This window comes from Chlamydotis macqueenii, chromosome 8 (assembly GCF_036417535.1).
Source record: "Chlamydotis macqueenii isolate bChlMac1 chromosome 8, bChlMac1.mat, whole genome shotgun sequence".
NCBI lineage: Eukaryota > Metazoa > Chordata > Aves > Otidiformes > Otididae > Chlamydotis > Chlamydotis macqueenii.
Genome location: NC_141563.1, coordinates 14,977,489 through 14,990,130, shown reverse-complemented (window position 1 = coordinate 14,990,130; position 12,642 = coordinate 14,977,489). Strand labels below are relative to the sequence as shown.

Sequence of the window (12,642 nt, the reverse complement as noted above, 5' to 3'; positions counted from 1 at the left end):
ACACTGACAAGTTCATTGGTAGGCTGTGCAAGACCTGCAGCTGGCTGCCTCTGCAGTCACTCGCTGGTGGCTCTTGCTACAGGTAGGAACGCAGGTATGGGGCAGCCCAGGCGTCCTCCGTGCCTGCCTACTTTGGCTCCAGCTTCAGCCATGGGGTCTGCAAGCTACAGAAGTCTGGGGACACTGCCCCCAAGACATCCCCAAGGCAGGGACCTCCAGGTATGAGGAGGCTCAGGCGTTGCACAGCCTGGACAGCCTGCCAAGCCTGTTTCGTCCTTCCTGCAGGATTGGAACAGCTGAGTCCCAGCTTTCCAGCAACCACTGCCATCCATCTGCACTGCAGGCAGCTGAGACCCCCGCCCACGGGGGAAGGACCCTGAGCTGGATTTGCTCCCCACCAGGAAGCTGCTCTGAAGCCGCATTTAAGATTTCCTCATTTGCAGTCTCCGTGGGCTCCCCAACACCACCAAGCCCCTTATGGATGGACACCAGGGCTGCAAGTAGGGTGAATGTTTTTCTGGGGACCTTTTAAGCAAGCACCTAGACATGGCAGGATGTTGTAGATCCACGGGAGCAATCAATCTCCTCCACATCCCTCCAACCTCAGCTGGTCTCTGCAGCACCCCAAGGCATCACTTCACTCCTCTGCAGAGCTTGGCCAAGCCTGAGCCCAGTCCTGGCTGATGCTGAGCTTGACGCGGGGCTGCCCAAGCTCCCCGGCACTGTGTGACTGCTAGGTATCAAAGTCCTACCTCCAAACTCACGGTCCAAATCAGAGGGAACTGCTGAGAGGCAGCAACAGACTCTCCTTGCTGCGGCCCCAGTCATATTTCTTGGATGAGGAAGGAGTGTTAGGCTTGTTCCCAGGGCCCCTCATCAGGCTGGGGCTCAGCCAGGGGCTCCAGCATGGCCTGGAGAGTGGCCACTGTTGAAAGCAAGACAAGAATTTAATGCACTCAAGAGCCAATGGAAAATGGGAAAGCTGAACCCTCTTCAATACCTTCCCACGACTTTGAGTTTGCTGTTGAGACAAACACCAGAGTACATTCCTGACTCAATCCATCAGCTACCAGCAACTTGAGGTTATTTTTCAAGAAAGGTTCAAGGTTAGAGTGGGGTGTCCTCGCGGCAGGTTGCTTACCCAGCCGCTATACTCATTTGGTTTATGTTTATAGGAAATATCCTTGCCTAGATGGAAAAACACATGAAAGAACATTACTCTTGCTTCCTCTGCATGTAGAGTATATGTTTGTCAGGACATGTGCCTTGTGACAGGTCGAGAGACCACATTTTGGGGAAGGGAAACTTTCTGACAACTCATCCCTGAAAGACAGACAGACGGTAACACTCCCAACAGGCTCGATCCTCACCGGGAGGAGGCAGCATCTGACTTGAGTCATGATATGCTAATTTACAACTGAAAAAAAATCTGGCTAAAAGAGCAATGGAAAGAGCAGTGCTGGACTGCACCCAAAAATGATGCAAAGCCTGTCACCCAAAATAAGCACAGGAGATGGTCTGTGCTGCAGATAACTGACATTTAGCAGCTCCACGCATCATGAGCAAATGTCACAAGGAGACCAAGCGAAGGGGAGGTGCTGGTGTCACAAGGGACAGGCAATCCTCTTCCAGGAGGGAAGCCTGGATGGCCCAGGGGTGCCCCTCTGAGTGCATTCTCTGGACTGCACGTTTCAGCATGTGCAAAAAGGGATGTTCCTTGAGCACTTCTCCATTTTCTCCCTCTTAGGCTTCATGCAGTATCCCATGGCTTTAAAGCCAGAAGACAAAGGCAAAGAGAAATGGAAAGTGCATATTTTCTCTCCAGTTCTTTATGCTGTCCCACATCCCTTCCTATTCCTTGCTTCTGTACAGAAAATAGATTTCAGCAGCATTATATGCTGCTAACAAGGGAGGGAGCCAGCCTGTAAACCCCCCACCTTAGGCTGAACAGGAAGATGAGAGCTTTTACTGACAAAAGACTGAGTGAAGATAAGCACTGTCCACCCAACTCTTAGCTATTGTTGGAAACATCACATATCAAGACATCCACAGCTGAAACTATGAAAGACATAAACACATCTACTTTGAAAGGCCCTTACTCAAAACTGAACTGGGATGCAATAAATCAGCCCCCACATTCACACACGCACAAAAAAAAAAAAAAAAAAAAAAAAAAAGAAAAAGAAAAAAGAAAAGAAATAAAGAAAGAAAGAAAGGAAGGAAGGGGAAATTCAGATTAGTCACAAAGAAGTTCCCCCGCCTGCTTCTCTGTGTGCATAAAGCAGTCTCCTGAAGGCACTGTCTTCACTTCTGCTCCTGGGACAGGAGCACCTAACTCATCTGTCCTCTACTCCTCCAGGCTGCTGCGGCGCTCCTGGCCCCTTCCCCAGCAGCTGCTGGCAGCCCAGCTGACATGGAAGGACAGCCACACGTAGAGCTGAGACAGCAAGACCAGAAGGATCGTGAAAGGGAACCTGCGGAGGATGAGTGGAAGAGCTGGCAAAGAGGACAGGTTAGGAACACACTGCACCTCGTGTCCGCAGCTGCTCAGTGGATATTACTGCTTGCCTGCTTGATTTACCTTGGTATAGATTCTCTGCAACCCTCAACGGTAAGAGCTCATGTTCAACCCATTGTCTGCTGGCCTGTAAAGCTTTGTATGGGCTTTTTTTTTTTTAATAAGAAAAGAAAAAAGCATTTAGGTTTATCCCTGTTCAAACCACAAGTTTTTAATCCTTTCCTTAATGATTGTCATTCTTTTTTTTTTTTACATTACCTGTCCTCAAAACAACACTCAGTATTGCCCACTGCAGAGTTTGGGGAGAGGTCGTCAGGAAGCAGGATCGTTCCAAGAATGCTCTTTGCATGGGCCTCTGGGCGAGGGAGGTCTGCCTCCCTCTGGCTCTCTCCCCTACTTGCAGTGACTCATGTGTATTTCCATTTAATTAAATGGGATCATCTGGGTGGATGCTTGCTTTCAACAAGTGCAACGTGGAAGAATTAGAACCCACGTTGCTCATAAACACCTCCTGAAGTTTTAAAATGCACTATATGTACAGGCAGATATGTTAGAAAGCAAGCTAGCTTGTGACAGTTCTAGCAAGACCTCTGAAATATTTCATCACCTTCAGGCTGCACATATACTGGGCTTTAAGAGTAGTAGATGCTTAAAAATCAGAATACTTTAGCAAAAATTACAGTAAACACATTTGCCTCTTTCACGTGTTTGCAGGCTGGTGGATTGTCAACAACTTTTCACTGCTATTTCAGTGCCGCTTATACACTAGCTACTTCTCCTCCCACATCTTCTCCAGGAGCTATGTACCACTTCAAAGCTTGTTGTGCTTCATCTTACCAAAGTTCATTCTTTCCTCCCACTTAGACGTGGCAGAGAAGCAAGCCTGCCATGTAACCACGCAAGGGAGGGATGGCCTTGTGTTCTGGGTCCTCTGCTGTTTAATGAAACTCTGAGGCTCTGCACAAGTTTCACTGACTCGAGTCTTACAGTGTTATTAAACTGCAGAACAATGACCCTGATAACACTGAAAGATAATACTTTTCATTCAGTTCAGTGCTCTTCTGCTACTTTGGGGGAGAGAAGTTGCACTGGAAGCCAATGGAGAAGGGCAAGGTAACACATTGCTTGAGATGCAGAAACCTCTTCTGGGTCGCACTCCAGTTGTGACTCCTCATCTCTCAGCATCTCTGTGTTCTGTAAAAATGTTAACTCAAATGCCCCTCCTCCAGAGAAAGATGGCAGGCACTGGCATTGCTGCCTGTGAGCCTTACAAACCCAAGAGAGCAGCAGCTGAGGAGGGGACACAGTACACGCTTGGAGTTTCCCTTCCCCAACAGAAACAACTGAAACAGGGTGCTCGAGGAGCAGTGCCTACAGCAGATTAAAAGTCTAGGCCCTGGGAGTCACCAGAGGACCTTTTCCATTTTAAACACTTGCTAACTGCAGGCTCAGAACCAGCTTCAGTTATATTTTAAGCAGATAACCATGGTGTCCTGCACCGTGCTGTGCAGGAGCTGTCTCGTGGATTGGACACAAAGGGATTGCATTGCACTGGAATTACAAAGCTCAGTGGGATAACCATGAACCAGGCACATGAATGGCTACAGAAGAGGCAGCAGTACTAATCTGGCTTGACTCTCAGGGCAGTTTAGGGAGATGGACCTTATGGAAGTAGGGGCACAGCAGCCTCAGAGCAGCAGGCTGGGAGCACTGGTCCGTGGCAGCAACCAAGAGGCTGTCCTTGTTCTTCAGAAGAGTCTCCTGCTCTCCAGGGCTGGAGAGTGCCACACTAATAGCAAGACAGTAGTTCTGTTTTTTCATAGCAAGACCATATTTGATTACTTTCCATTGTGCTCACAGTCCTAAAAAGCCCCTGGACTATTCTGCGAAAATAACGTCATGGCACGTGCTCAGTGAAGTCAGCATCTGCAGCCCAGACCATGCTTAACAAAAAGGGACAGTGATCTGGTTTCTGTCACTTATGATTTCCAAACAAGCAACAGTTAAAAAAAGAAGGCAGTAATAGTCTGCTTTCACATCGGCAAGGCTTGTGAGCTCCCATCTCTGCTGGAATTACCTCCTCTTGCCACAGCAGGTGGGACCAGGCCATGGGCAGGCCGCATAAGGTGCAATCAGGGGGTGTGAAACCCCCCAGTGACGATCTCCTGGTGTGGAGGAGGTACAACTCGCTTCCACTACACAGTCCTCTGCAATCTGTATGACACAGGGAGTCAGGCACATGATTGCAACGGTCCTCTCAATCAGCACGCGTCACTACAGTCCCCTGAGATTTGCGCTTTGTGCAGTACAAACCTATTCCTGAAACTTCTGCCACATGGCATGGCTCTAGATAAAATGGCCCAGATAGGAGGAGGTCTCACGTTTGGGGATCCAGAGGAGGCAAAAACGTTGTGGAAACTCTGTGTAAATGATACGGGGAAATCGGACGCAGTCAGTAAGGAGTACCTCTCTGGTGTCCTTTCTTGCACACCATAAGAAGGCAGAACAGACCAAGAGGGAAGACTAACTTTGTTACTAGCTCATGGACACCATTCCAGACACCATTCCAGTACACTCTCTCCTCAGCAGAATTTACTAGTAGAAAATTGCAAGGTACTTTGAGATCACGCAGTAACGGGCAAAGAGATGGAAAAAAACCCCACGTAATGCACATTCATGACAAGCAGGCAGATACTCTTTGTCGTAGTTCAGCCCTGATCAGGACCAGACTACGCAGTCTCTCTCCCGCTCCCCCCACCCTCCGAGAGAACAGGGGGAGATGATATAAGAAAAACGGCTCAAGGTTTGAGATAAGGACGGGGAGAAATCCTTAAAGTTACCGTCACGGGCAAAACAGACTCGACTTGGGGAAAACTATTCATTTATTTTCTAAAATTAGCAGGAGAATGAGACAGGGAACAAGATAACCTCCCCCCACCCCTCCCTCTTCCCGGGCTTAACATTATCTCTACTACCTTCCCCTCCCGAGCGGCACGGGGGGGGAAAAGGGAATGGGGGTCGCGGTCAGTTCATCACGCGTTGTTTTACGCCGCTGTATCATCGTCGGGGGAAGAACTCCTCGCATTCCTCCTCTGCTCCAGCGTGGGGTCCCTCCCACGGGCCACAGTCCTCCGTGAAACTGCTCCGGCGTGGGTCATCTCTTCCACGGGTGCAGTCCCTCTAGAACAGCTGCCCCAGCGGGCCCTCCACGGGCCACAGCCTCCTTCAGGCCTCCACCTGCTCTGGCGTGGGGTCCTCCATGGGCTGCAGGTGGATCTCTGCCCCTCCGTGGACCTCCATGGGCTGCAGGGGGACAACCCGCTCCACCATGGTCTTCACCACGAGTTGCAGAGGAATCTTGGCCAGGAGCCATATTACTCCTCCCCCTCCTTCTGAACTGACCTTGGCGCCTGCAGCCGTTCCTCACAACAGGCTGGCAGACGCCTCTCAGGATCCTTTTTACATCTTATTCACTTCTCATCTCCTCTCCACTTCTTGCAGCCGGGCCGGGCCGAGTTGGGCCCAGTCAGCTGCCCGGCGGGAGGCCAGAGGGTGAGGCCTGCAAGGCCCATGAGGCTCGCGCCTCCCCCTCTCTGCCCCCCGCTCAGCTGCTTCACATCTTCTCCTCTTTTTCCTGTTTTCCCCTACTTAAATACGTTATCGCAGAGGCGTTATCACGGGACATTCTGCTACCAATTGGCTCGGCCTTGGCCAGCAGCGGGTCCGCCCTAGGCCCGGCCGAGTCCACTGAACAAAGGGGAGCGACTTCTAGCAGTTTCCTACAGAAGCTACCACCTTAGGCCCCCCCTCACTAACAAAACCAGAACACTCTTACAACTGCTACAAGTTTGTCACCCAACCTGTCTAATACATCCTGTCCATCAGTGGCCAGACTGGACAGATTGCAGTGGATGTTGTTTGACCTCAGCAGCTCAGCGGTCCTATGCTGAGAGGTCCTATGCTATCATCTTGTTGGGAAACTACCTAGAAATCCAGGCTGCCTGAGCCAAAGAGTGAAATGCTCACGTGCTTAGGTGCCTAGAAAAAGAAAAAGTGTAAGACTGAAGCTGCTGAGGTAATGGATGGGATCAGTAATGTCAGGGGAGGTATTTCCGCCAGAGCCAGCGTGCAGTAAAAGCTTGTATCTGGTAGTCAAATCCAGCTTTGCCAGCAGAGCATCAGTCAGCCATGGCAGCACTAGAGGACGTCAAAGCAGACCTTTCCCACCACCAGCACCCACCTCACCCTCTGACACAGTCCGCATAGGGTGTCCTGGCTCCAACCTCCTTCCCCTGCCGCTTGCCTGTACCAGGGCGCAGCACTGAACCTGCAGATTTACATGTCTGCGCTGGCTCTCTACTCTATTCCAACACTTTCCCTGTGCCCAGAGCAAAGGGGCTGCTCTGTTCCTGTAACATGAGGCCAAATACATGAAAGTCACCCCAACACACAGCTCACCAGCCCACCTTCTCCCTTGGGAAACCTATGGCACAGGTAAAGGAAAGAACACAGAGCAGCGAACCTAACCTTTCACTCTTTAATCAGGCAAAACGCTGAAGACTTGTGGTTGTGAAGAGAGTGCAGATTTGGGCCTCCTGTGGTTAAGACGAGAGATGAGTTTGAGATGCAAAGTTCAGATTTAAAAATCTAATACAGAAGCTTGGTGTTTTGCGTATCTGATCAGTAAGATACACGCTTCTGCATTTGCATTCACTTTTACTGTTCTAAAATGCAAATCGATTTTAAAAGTGTCTTAATGCACTTCTAAGGGAGCCAGTGAGAGAGACGCATCCAGTAACACCCAGCCCTAAAGTACGAGGAACCATAAAGCCAGACCCACCTCTCAGCGCCCTGTGAGAGCAGGCGCGTCTGGGTCCCTGCTCTGCCAACAGGCACCCCTGGCTGTAGGTGGGTGACTCGAGGGGTGAGTGAATCATGCAGCGCAGGCTCTGCACCCCAAGGTTCTCCCCTACTCCAGTCTGACTCGATTGTGTTCACCGGGATGTTTTTCTAAACGGGACCAACACGAGCCGGTGCGCTCCTGAGGGCTCAGCACTAGGCTGGAAGTTGGGCTGGCTAAGAACCACTCTAAAATCCTATTTTATAATAAGAACGAAATAAAAGGAAGCGACGAGGATGGTTGGCTGCACTGCTTCGGGGGCGCGGTCCCGGTCCCGGTGGGGAAAATGAAACCGATAGCAGCAGCAGCAGCAAGGGGCCCACCCGGGGCATTATCGAGCATTTATTGTCTTCTTTTTTTTTTTTTTCTTCCTTCTTTCAGCCTCGGAGCGACAAAATCCTGTGGACCCACATCCGCTACACAGGTGGGTGGACGTCTGGGCAGGGCGGGGGGGGGACACCTCGGGAGGGCTGCCAGCTCCACAGCGTTGTCCCAGTTACCGGCTGGCTCCTCAGAGCGGTTCCTGCGGCGGGGAGGGTGAAGGCCCCGGGACACCGGTACCCCCAGAAGGCTCCCCTGGTTTCCCTAGGTTGTAACCCGCCCCCCAGTACTCTGGTACCCCAGGGAGGGTTCCTGCCCACGGACCGCCGTGGCAACCGGTAGCCCCTAAAATGGCGGAGGTGGTTGAGCTGTTCGTGGGACGGCAATGGGTATTTCTGCTGAGGGAGAAAGGTGCCAGGAGAGCTGTCCGGAGGGGGGAGAGGGGCCAAAACCGACCCAGTGCTGCAAAGTGCCCAAACCAAACAAAAATGCTTTGCCCAGAGCGGAAGAAAAAAACCCGCAAATCTGCACAGACTTCTGCAATCCTTACCTACCTACTAAAAATAAAAGCTTTCACTCTGCTAAAGAATGAGAATACTGAGTGCACGCAGCGTGCTCTTGGGGTATTTCTGAAACAAGGCAAGGATTTCCTGGTTTTTGGAAAACATAAAGGGTTTCTTGGGGAAGAGCGAGTGAGTGTACCCATGGTAGCAGAAATAGCGGTACTCTGCCTGCTGACGACCCTGAATGTTTTATCTGGTGACATACCTCAATGATAGAAGCAAATATTACAATTTTCAAAATCGTACTAAAAATATTGTTGATGGTTTTACTTGCAGTTAACATTGCAAGGTAGCAATGAGTCTAACCTAATAGAAACCCATGTTCTTAGAGAAAAAGCTTGAGAACTTTGGCCTCAGCCCGGAGGGGCCGTGCTGCCCACCGGGAGACCTTCTGGGTCCCTGGGTCCCAGGAGTTTCAGTGGGTGTGCTGAAAACCCCGGAGCGCAGCGGGGAAACCTTTCCAGCATAGCCCGGTGAACTGTTATTGCTCCTTCCAAGAGGAAATCTTTCCTGATAAGTTCTGGTTTAATTTCTCCTGACTCTGCTCTGCGTTCATTTCTTCTATTTCTGTCTCTATGCTGTTCTTTTATCCTGTCTTCTGTTAAAAAAAAAAACAACCCAAAACCAAACAAAAAACCCCAAAGACAAGAATTTAGGTTACTAGCATCTCCACAGAAAGCACTTTTTCTCTTCCTTCCAGCTCTGAACACTTTTTCCTCTTCTTAGTTACTATCTGTATTTTCTGTTCTTTTTAGGAACCTCTGCTTCCTGAACTGAGAGAGATGCTTTACTTACATGTCTGTATTTTAAGTAAGACATACAGTAAATAAATAGTGCATAAATAGAAACTTGGAGGAATAATTCATATAAACTGGAGTTGTGGTCCAAAAGGCACAGCTTGCTGAAGAGTCGGAACCTGGAAATTTCCACTGTAGATGATGCCTGTCTAGAGTAGATGATATTCTCTAGTCTGCCCTATTCTCTAGTTTACTCTCTTCCTTTCCTATATTTTCCACCTTTGCTGCAGTCAGTCCATATAAAACAACCCATTTCCAAGACGACATTTGTCTGATTACATGGGATGACATGATCGTGGGATCTTTGCTTTCTTCCATTACAGGTGAAAGCATCAAAGGAGTGGCCGTGAATCTCACTGCTGAAGTAGGCTCTATTCAGATCAGAAATGGTTCCATCATGATCACCTGTGATGGCCTCTACCTAGCGTCCTTGAAGTGCGGGGTCCATTTCACTCACCTGGACTTGCTGAAGCTGACACTGCAGAAGACGGACAAGACGACGAGCAGTACCCTCTGGGAGGAAACTGTCCAGGACAGCAGCAATGCAGTGAACATAACCACAGTGCTCTACTTGTTTGATCAAGATATCATCACCCTGCAGACCAGCTTCAACGCCACCATCGCGGATTTGTCGTTTAGCCTGGTTTTACTAAGTCCCTTCAATTGCTCGGTGTAGAAGATGACGTATGGAATTCGACATGTAAAGTATAGCCTTTCCTACCCATCCATTTGCCTGTGGGAGGCTTGTTCTCACAGGCTGTACTTGTACAGGCAGACTGCTCTAGCCTCCCTCCTTGGGGCTGCAGAAAGCCTCAGCTGGAGTGCAGATAAATCACAGTGCAAACAGGCTTTATGTAGTACGTTCCATGTTCATCTCCTTGGAGCTCTGTGCAGCTGTTTTGCTACCTAGGATGGATCTTTCTAACACTGGAGAGAGGGATGCGTGGAGCCCTTGAGGAGAAGAGAAATGAAAGCCAAAGAAAGTCACCTCAGCTTAGCTCACATTCAGAGAAGCCCTGGGTTTCTCTGTTTACTTGACAATATGTGTATATAGTACAAATGCACTGTATATTTGCTAAAATAAAAGTCTGGTAAATCAGGAAGATACCTCAAGTGTCTTGAAGCCATTTGGAGAAGGAGGATAACAGATCTGCTCCACAGACCTTTGTCTGGCAAGGCAAGAGACAGGGGAGAGGTGGCAAAGGACTTCCTTTGCAGTCATCCTGGTAAGTGCTGTCTGACAGATAAAGGCCACAAAAGGAAGGCGGTATTTCGAAATGAGCTAACAGTTCTGCACTGGACAGCAGAATTGCAGGCTCTGCAGTGACTATGAGGTTTTTAGGAGCACCTTTTAAGAGCAGAGGACCACTGACTTTTTCTGGCTATCTGCAGACTACTACTGAGCTGAGTGGATATCTGGTGGGACATTTGCATCTTGACACCAGCTCTTGAAAGTGTTAAGTTGAAGGATAATCTCCTTCAAGCACACACACACAGACTGGCTTGACCCAAAAATGATCCAGGCACATAAAAATTGGGAAAAACATGAAGACTCTGGATTTGGTGGGTTGTCTCTAATGGACCAAGTGAAATCTGCAGGTCTGCGCATCCTTTCCTCTGGGAGGATTCCAGTGGTTCCCATGAGCCTCACACTAGTGTCGCAGATGGAGCAATGCACTTCATTTTGAAGACAGAAGCAACAATATACTTTCTTGTTATAAACCAGTGAGTTTGATAGTAAATGGTAAATGCGACACTGGTTTAACAAGATTCAATGGCAAGGTAGACTTGATTATTTACTGCATAGAGAACAAGGTCAGACAAAACTGTCAGGGAGACCCTCCTGTTGAGTCATGAGGTTCAGAAAGGACCTCCTTACTTTCTAAACTTCTCAAAGAGGAGTCTAGGTGCACCTGGATCCAATCCTAGTCCCAGACTTGGCCAACGGTTTATATCTAAAGTATTATACGTGAACAATCAGTCAACTTAGCTAAGATTAAAATGTTTCAACGCTCTTATCCCCATTTCATTTACCAAGTCTCTGATGTGATAAGGATTTTCTCAACCTCAAGGAGTAACATCAAGAGTTGTCCCTACTCAAGGGGAGATCCTAGCATGCAGCCTGCTGCCATGCAGGAGAACTCAAAGGGCTCTTGGGCTACTCACTATTTATGGAGTAAGATAATTAACTCCTAATCATATTTGCATATAACTGCAGGTGTTAGTTTTTTCCCAAATTTGGCTTCAGTTGGACATTGAATAGCACTGTGGTTAGGTGAGCACATCACCATAAATTAGTCCTTGGCTATTGTATTGTTATCTGTCTCCTTTGAATCTGCTTTGATCCGGATGCTTCCATCACAACCAGATGCCTCCATCACAACATCACTGGTGGTTATCGCTGGAGCAGGGTTACGGGAAAAAGGTCAGGTGGGGGGGAGCGGGGGAGAGCACAAGTAGACCTTGTCATACTGGAATGCACCAGAGAGAGATTCACAAGCACGACCTCCACGATGCACCTGTGTACCCACGCACACCCTGCTTGGCTCCTGCTGAAGTCAAACTTCTCTCAGTGATCATAGGCTGCACATCCCTCTTCTCATTACAGCTTGTGGCTGCCGAAGACAAGTCCTGTGCTGCCCGTGCTGTGGGCAGCATGACCTGAGCACAGCCAGTGACTGTTGTATTTTTGGTTGAAGTGGGGCAGATTTCAAGGGCAAGTCGAGTACCTGGGACCAGTGAACTCCAGCAACATTTCAGCATCTCACTGCTAGCTGTACACTCCAAAGTATTTTGTTAAAAGTATTTATGTATTTATACTATAGGCATAAGAATGTTACTTTAGATTTCTTAGAAACACTGTGAAGGGTTCAGACTTTGGGTTGTCAGTGCTAAGCTCCTCTTTGCAGATGCTCCCGGTGCCCTGGAGCATTCCTGCTACACGGGCACCGCACTGCCGCCCGCCTCGGCTCCCTGCCCAACCTAGCCCTGCCTGAGCGCTCCTGCAGGCTCAGGTGCCAAAGACAGCTAGAGGAAATCTTCCAGGTCTTGGACAGCTTTTCCGTATGCTTTACGCTGTTGCCACGTTTAATGAACTTCCCTACCCGAGGCCAGGCCACAGCCCCAGGGGAAACCTCTGTGGCTGAAGCAGTTACTCATGCAGTACCAAGGAGCGGCTTTTTCTCATCATGGGACTGAGCAACTGTGGGCTGACTTGCACCCACTGGATGCTCCTCCCCAGCTGCAAGGAACATTTTGGGCTTTTACCTCTGGTCACTCTGCCTGCCACTGGAACCGAGGGCTGCTGCACCCTGCCCCCAAGCTGGGGATTGTCACGCTCCCCGGCTGAAGTGAGAATGTATTTCCCTTCCTAAAAGCTAATAAAACTTTGCTTTGTAACCTTTGGGCTTGCAGTGTCCCTTGGGGACGGGGAAGTGAGCAGACATTTTCACTGGTATGAAAACAATATGAAATTTTCGCATAGTTTGGTTTTTACATCTCAGCTTCCGTTTCAGCTCTCCCCAAGTGTGGTGCTGGTGCTTC

General features: G+C 49.2%; 1 protein-coding gene across 1 annotated transcript; it reads left to right on the top strand.

Annotated features, from left to right (window-relative positions):
- The first annotated feature begins 2,413 nt into the window (after positions 1-2,413).
- On the top strand, positions 2,414-9,775 carry TNFSF4 (TNF superfamily member 4). The gene is made up of 3 exons (XM_086752905.1): positions 2,414-2,611; positions 7,800-7,842; positions 9,423-9,775. The coding sequence occupies exons 1-3, from the start codon at positions 2,414-2,416 to the stop codon at positions 9,773-9,775; spliced, it is 594 nt and encodes a 197-aa protein (XP_086609031.1).
- The last annotated feature ends 2,867 nt before the right edge of the window (positions 9,776-12,642 follow it).

Bases quoted from the DNA above. Each gene is read 5' to 3' on its own strand.
- TNFSF4 (XM_086752905.1), top strand. From the start codon at position 2,414: ATGGAAGGACAGCCACACGTAGAGCTGAGACAGCAAGACCAGAAGGAT. The intron at 2,612-7,799 runs GTAAGAGCTCAT...TCCTTCTTTCAG, and splicing joins ATTCTCTGCAACCCTCAACG to CCTCGGAGCGACAAAATCCT. The intron at 7,843-9,422 runs GTGGGTGGACGT...CTTCCATTACAG, and splicing joins GACCCACATCCGCTACACAG to GTGAAAGCATCAAAGGAGTG.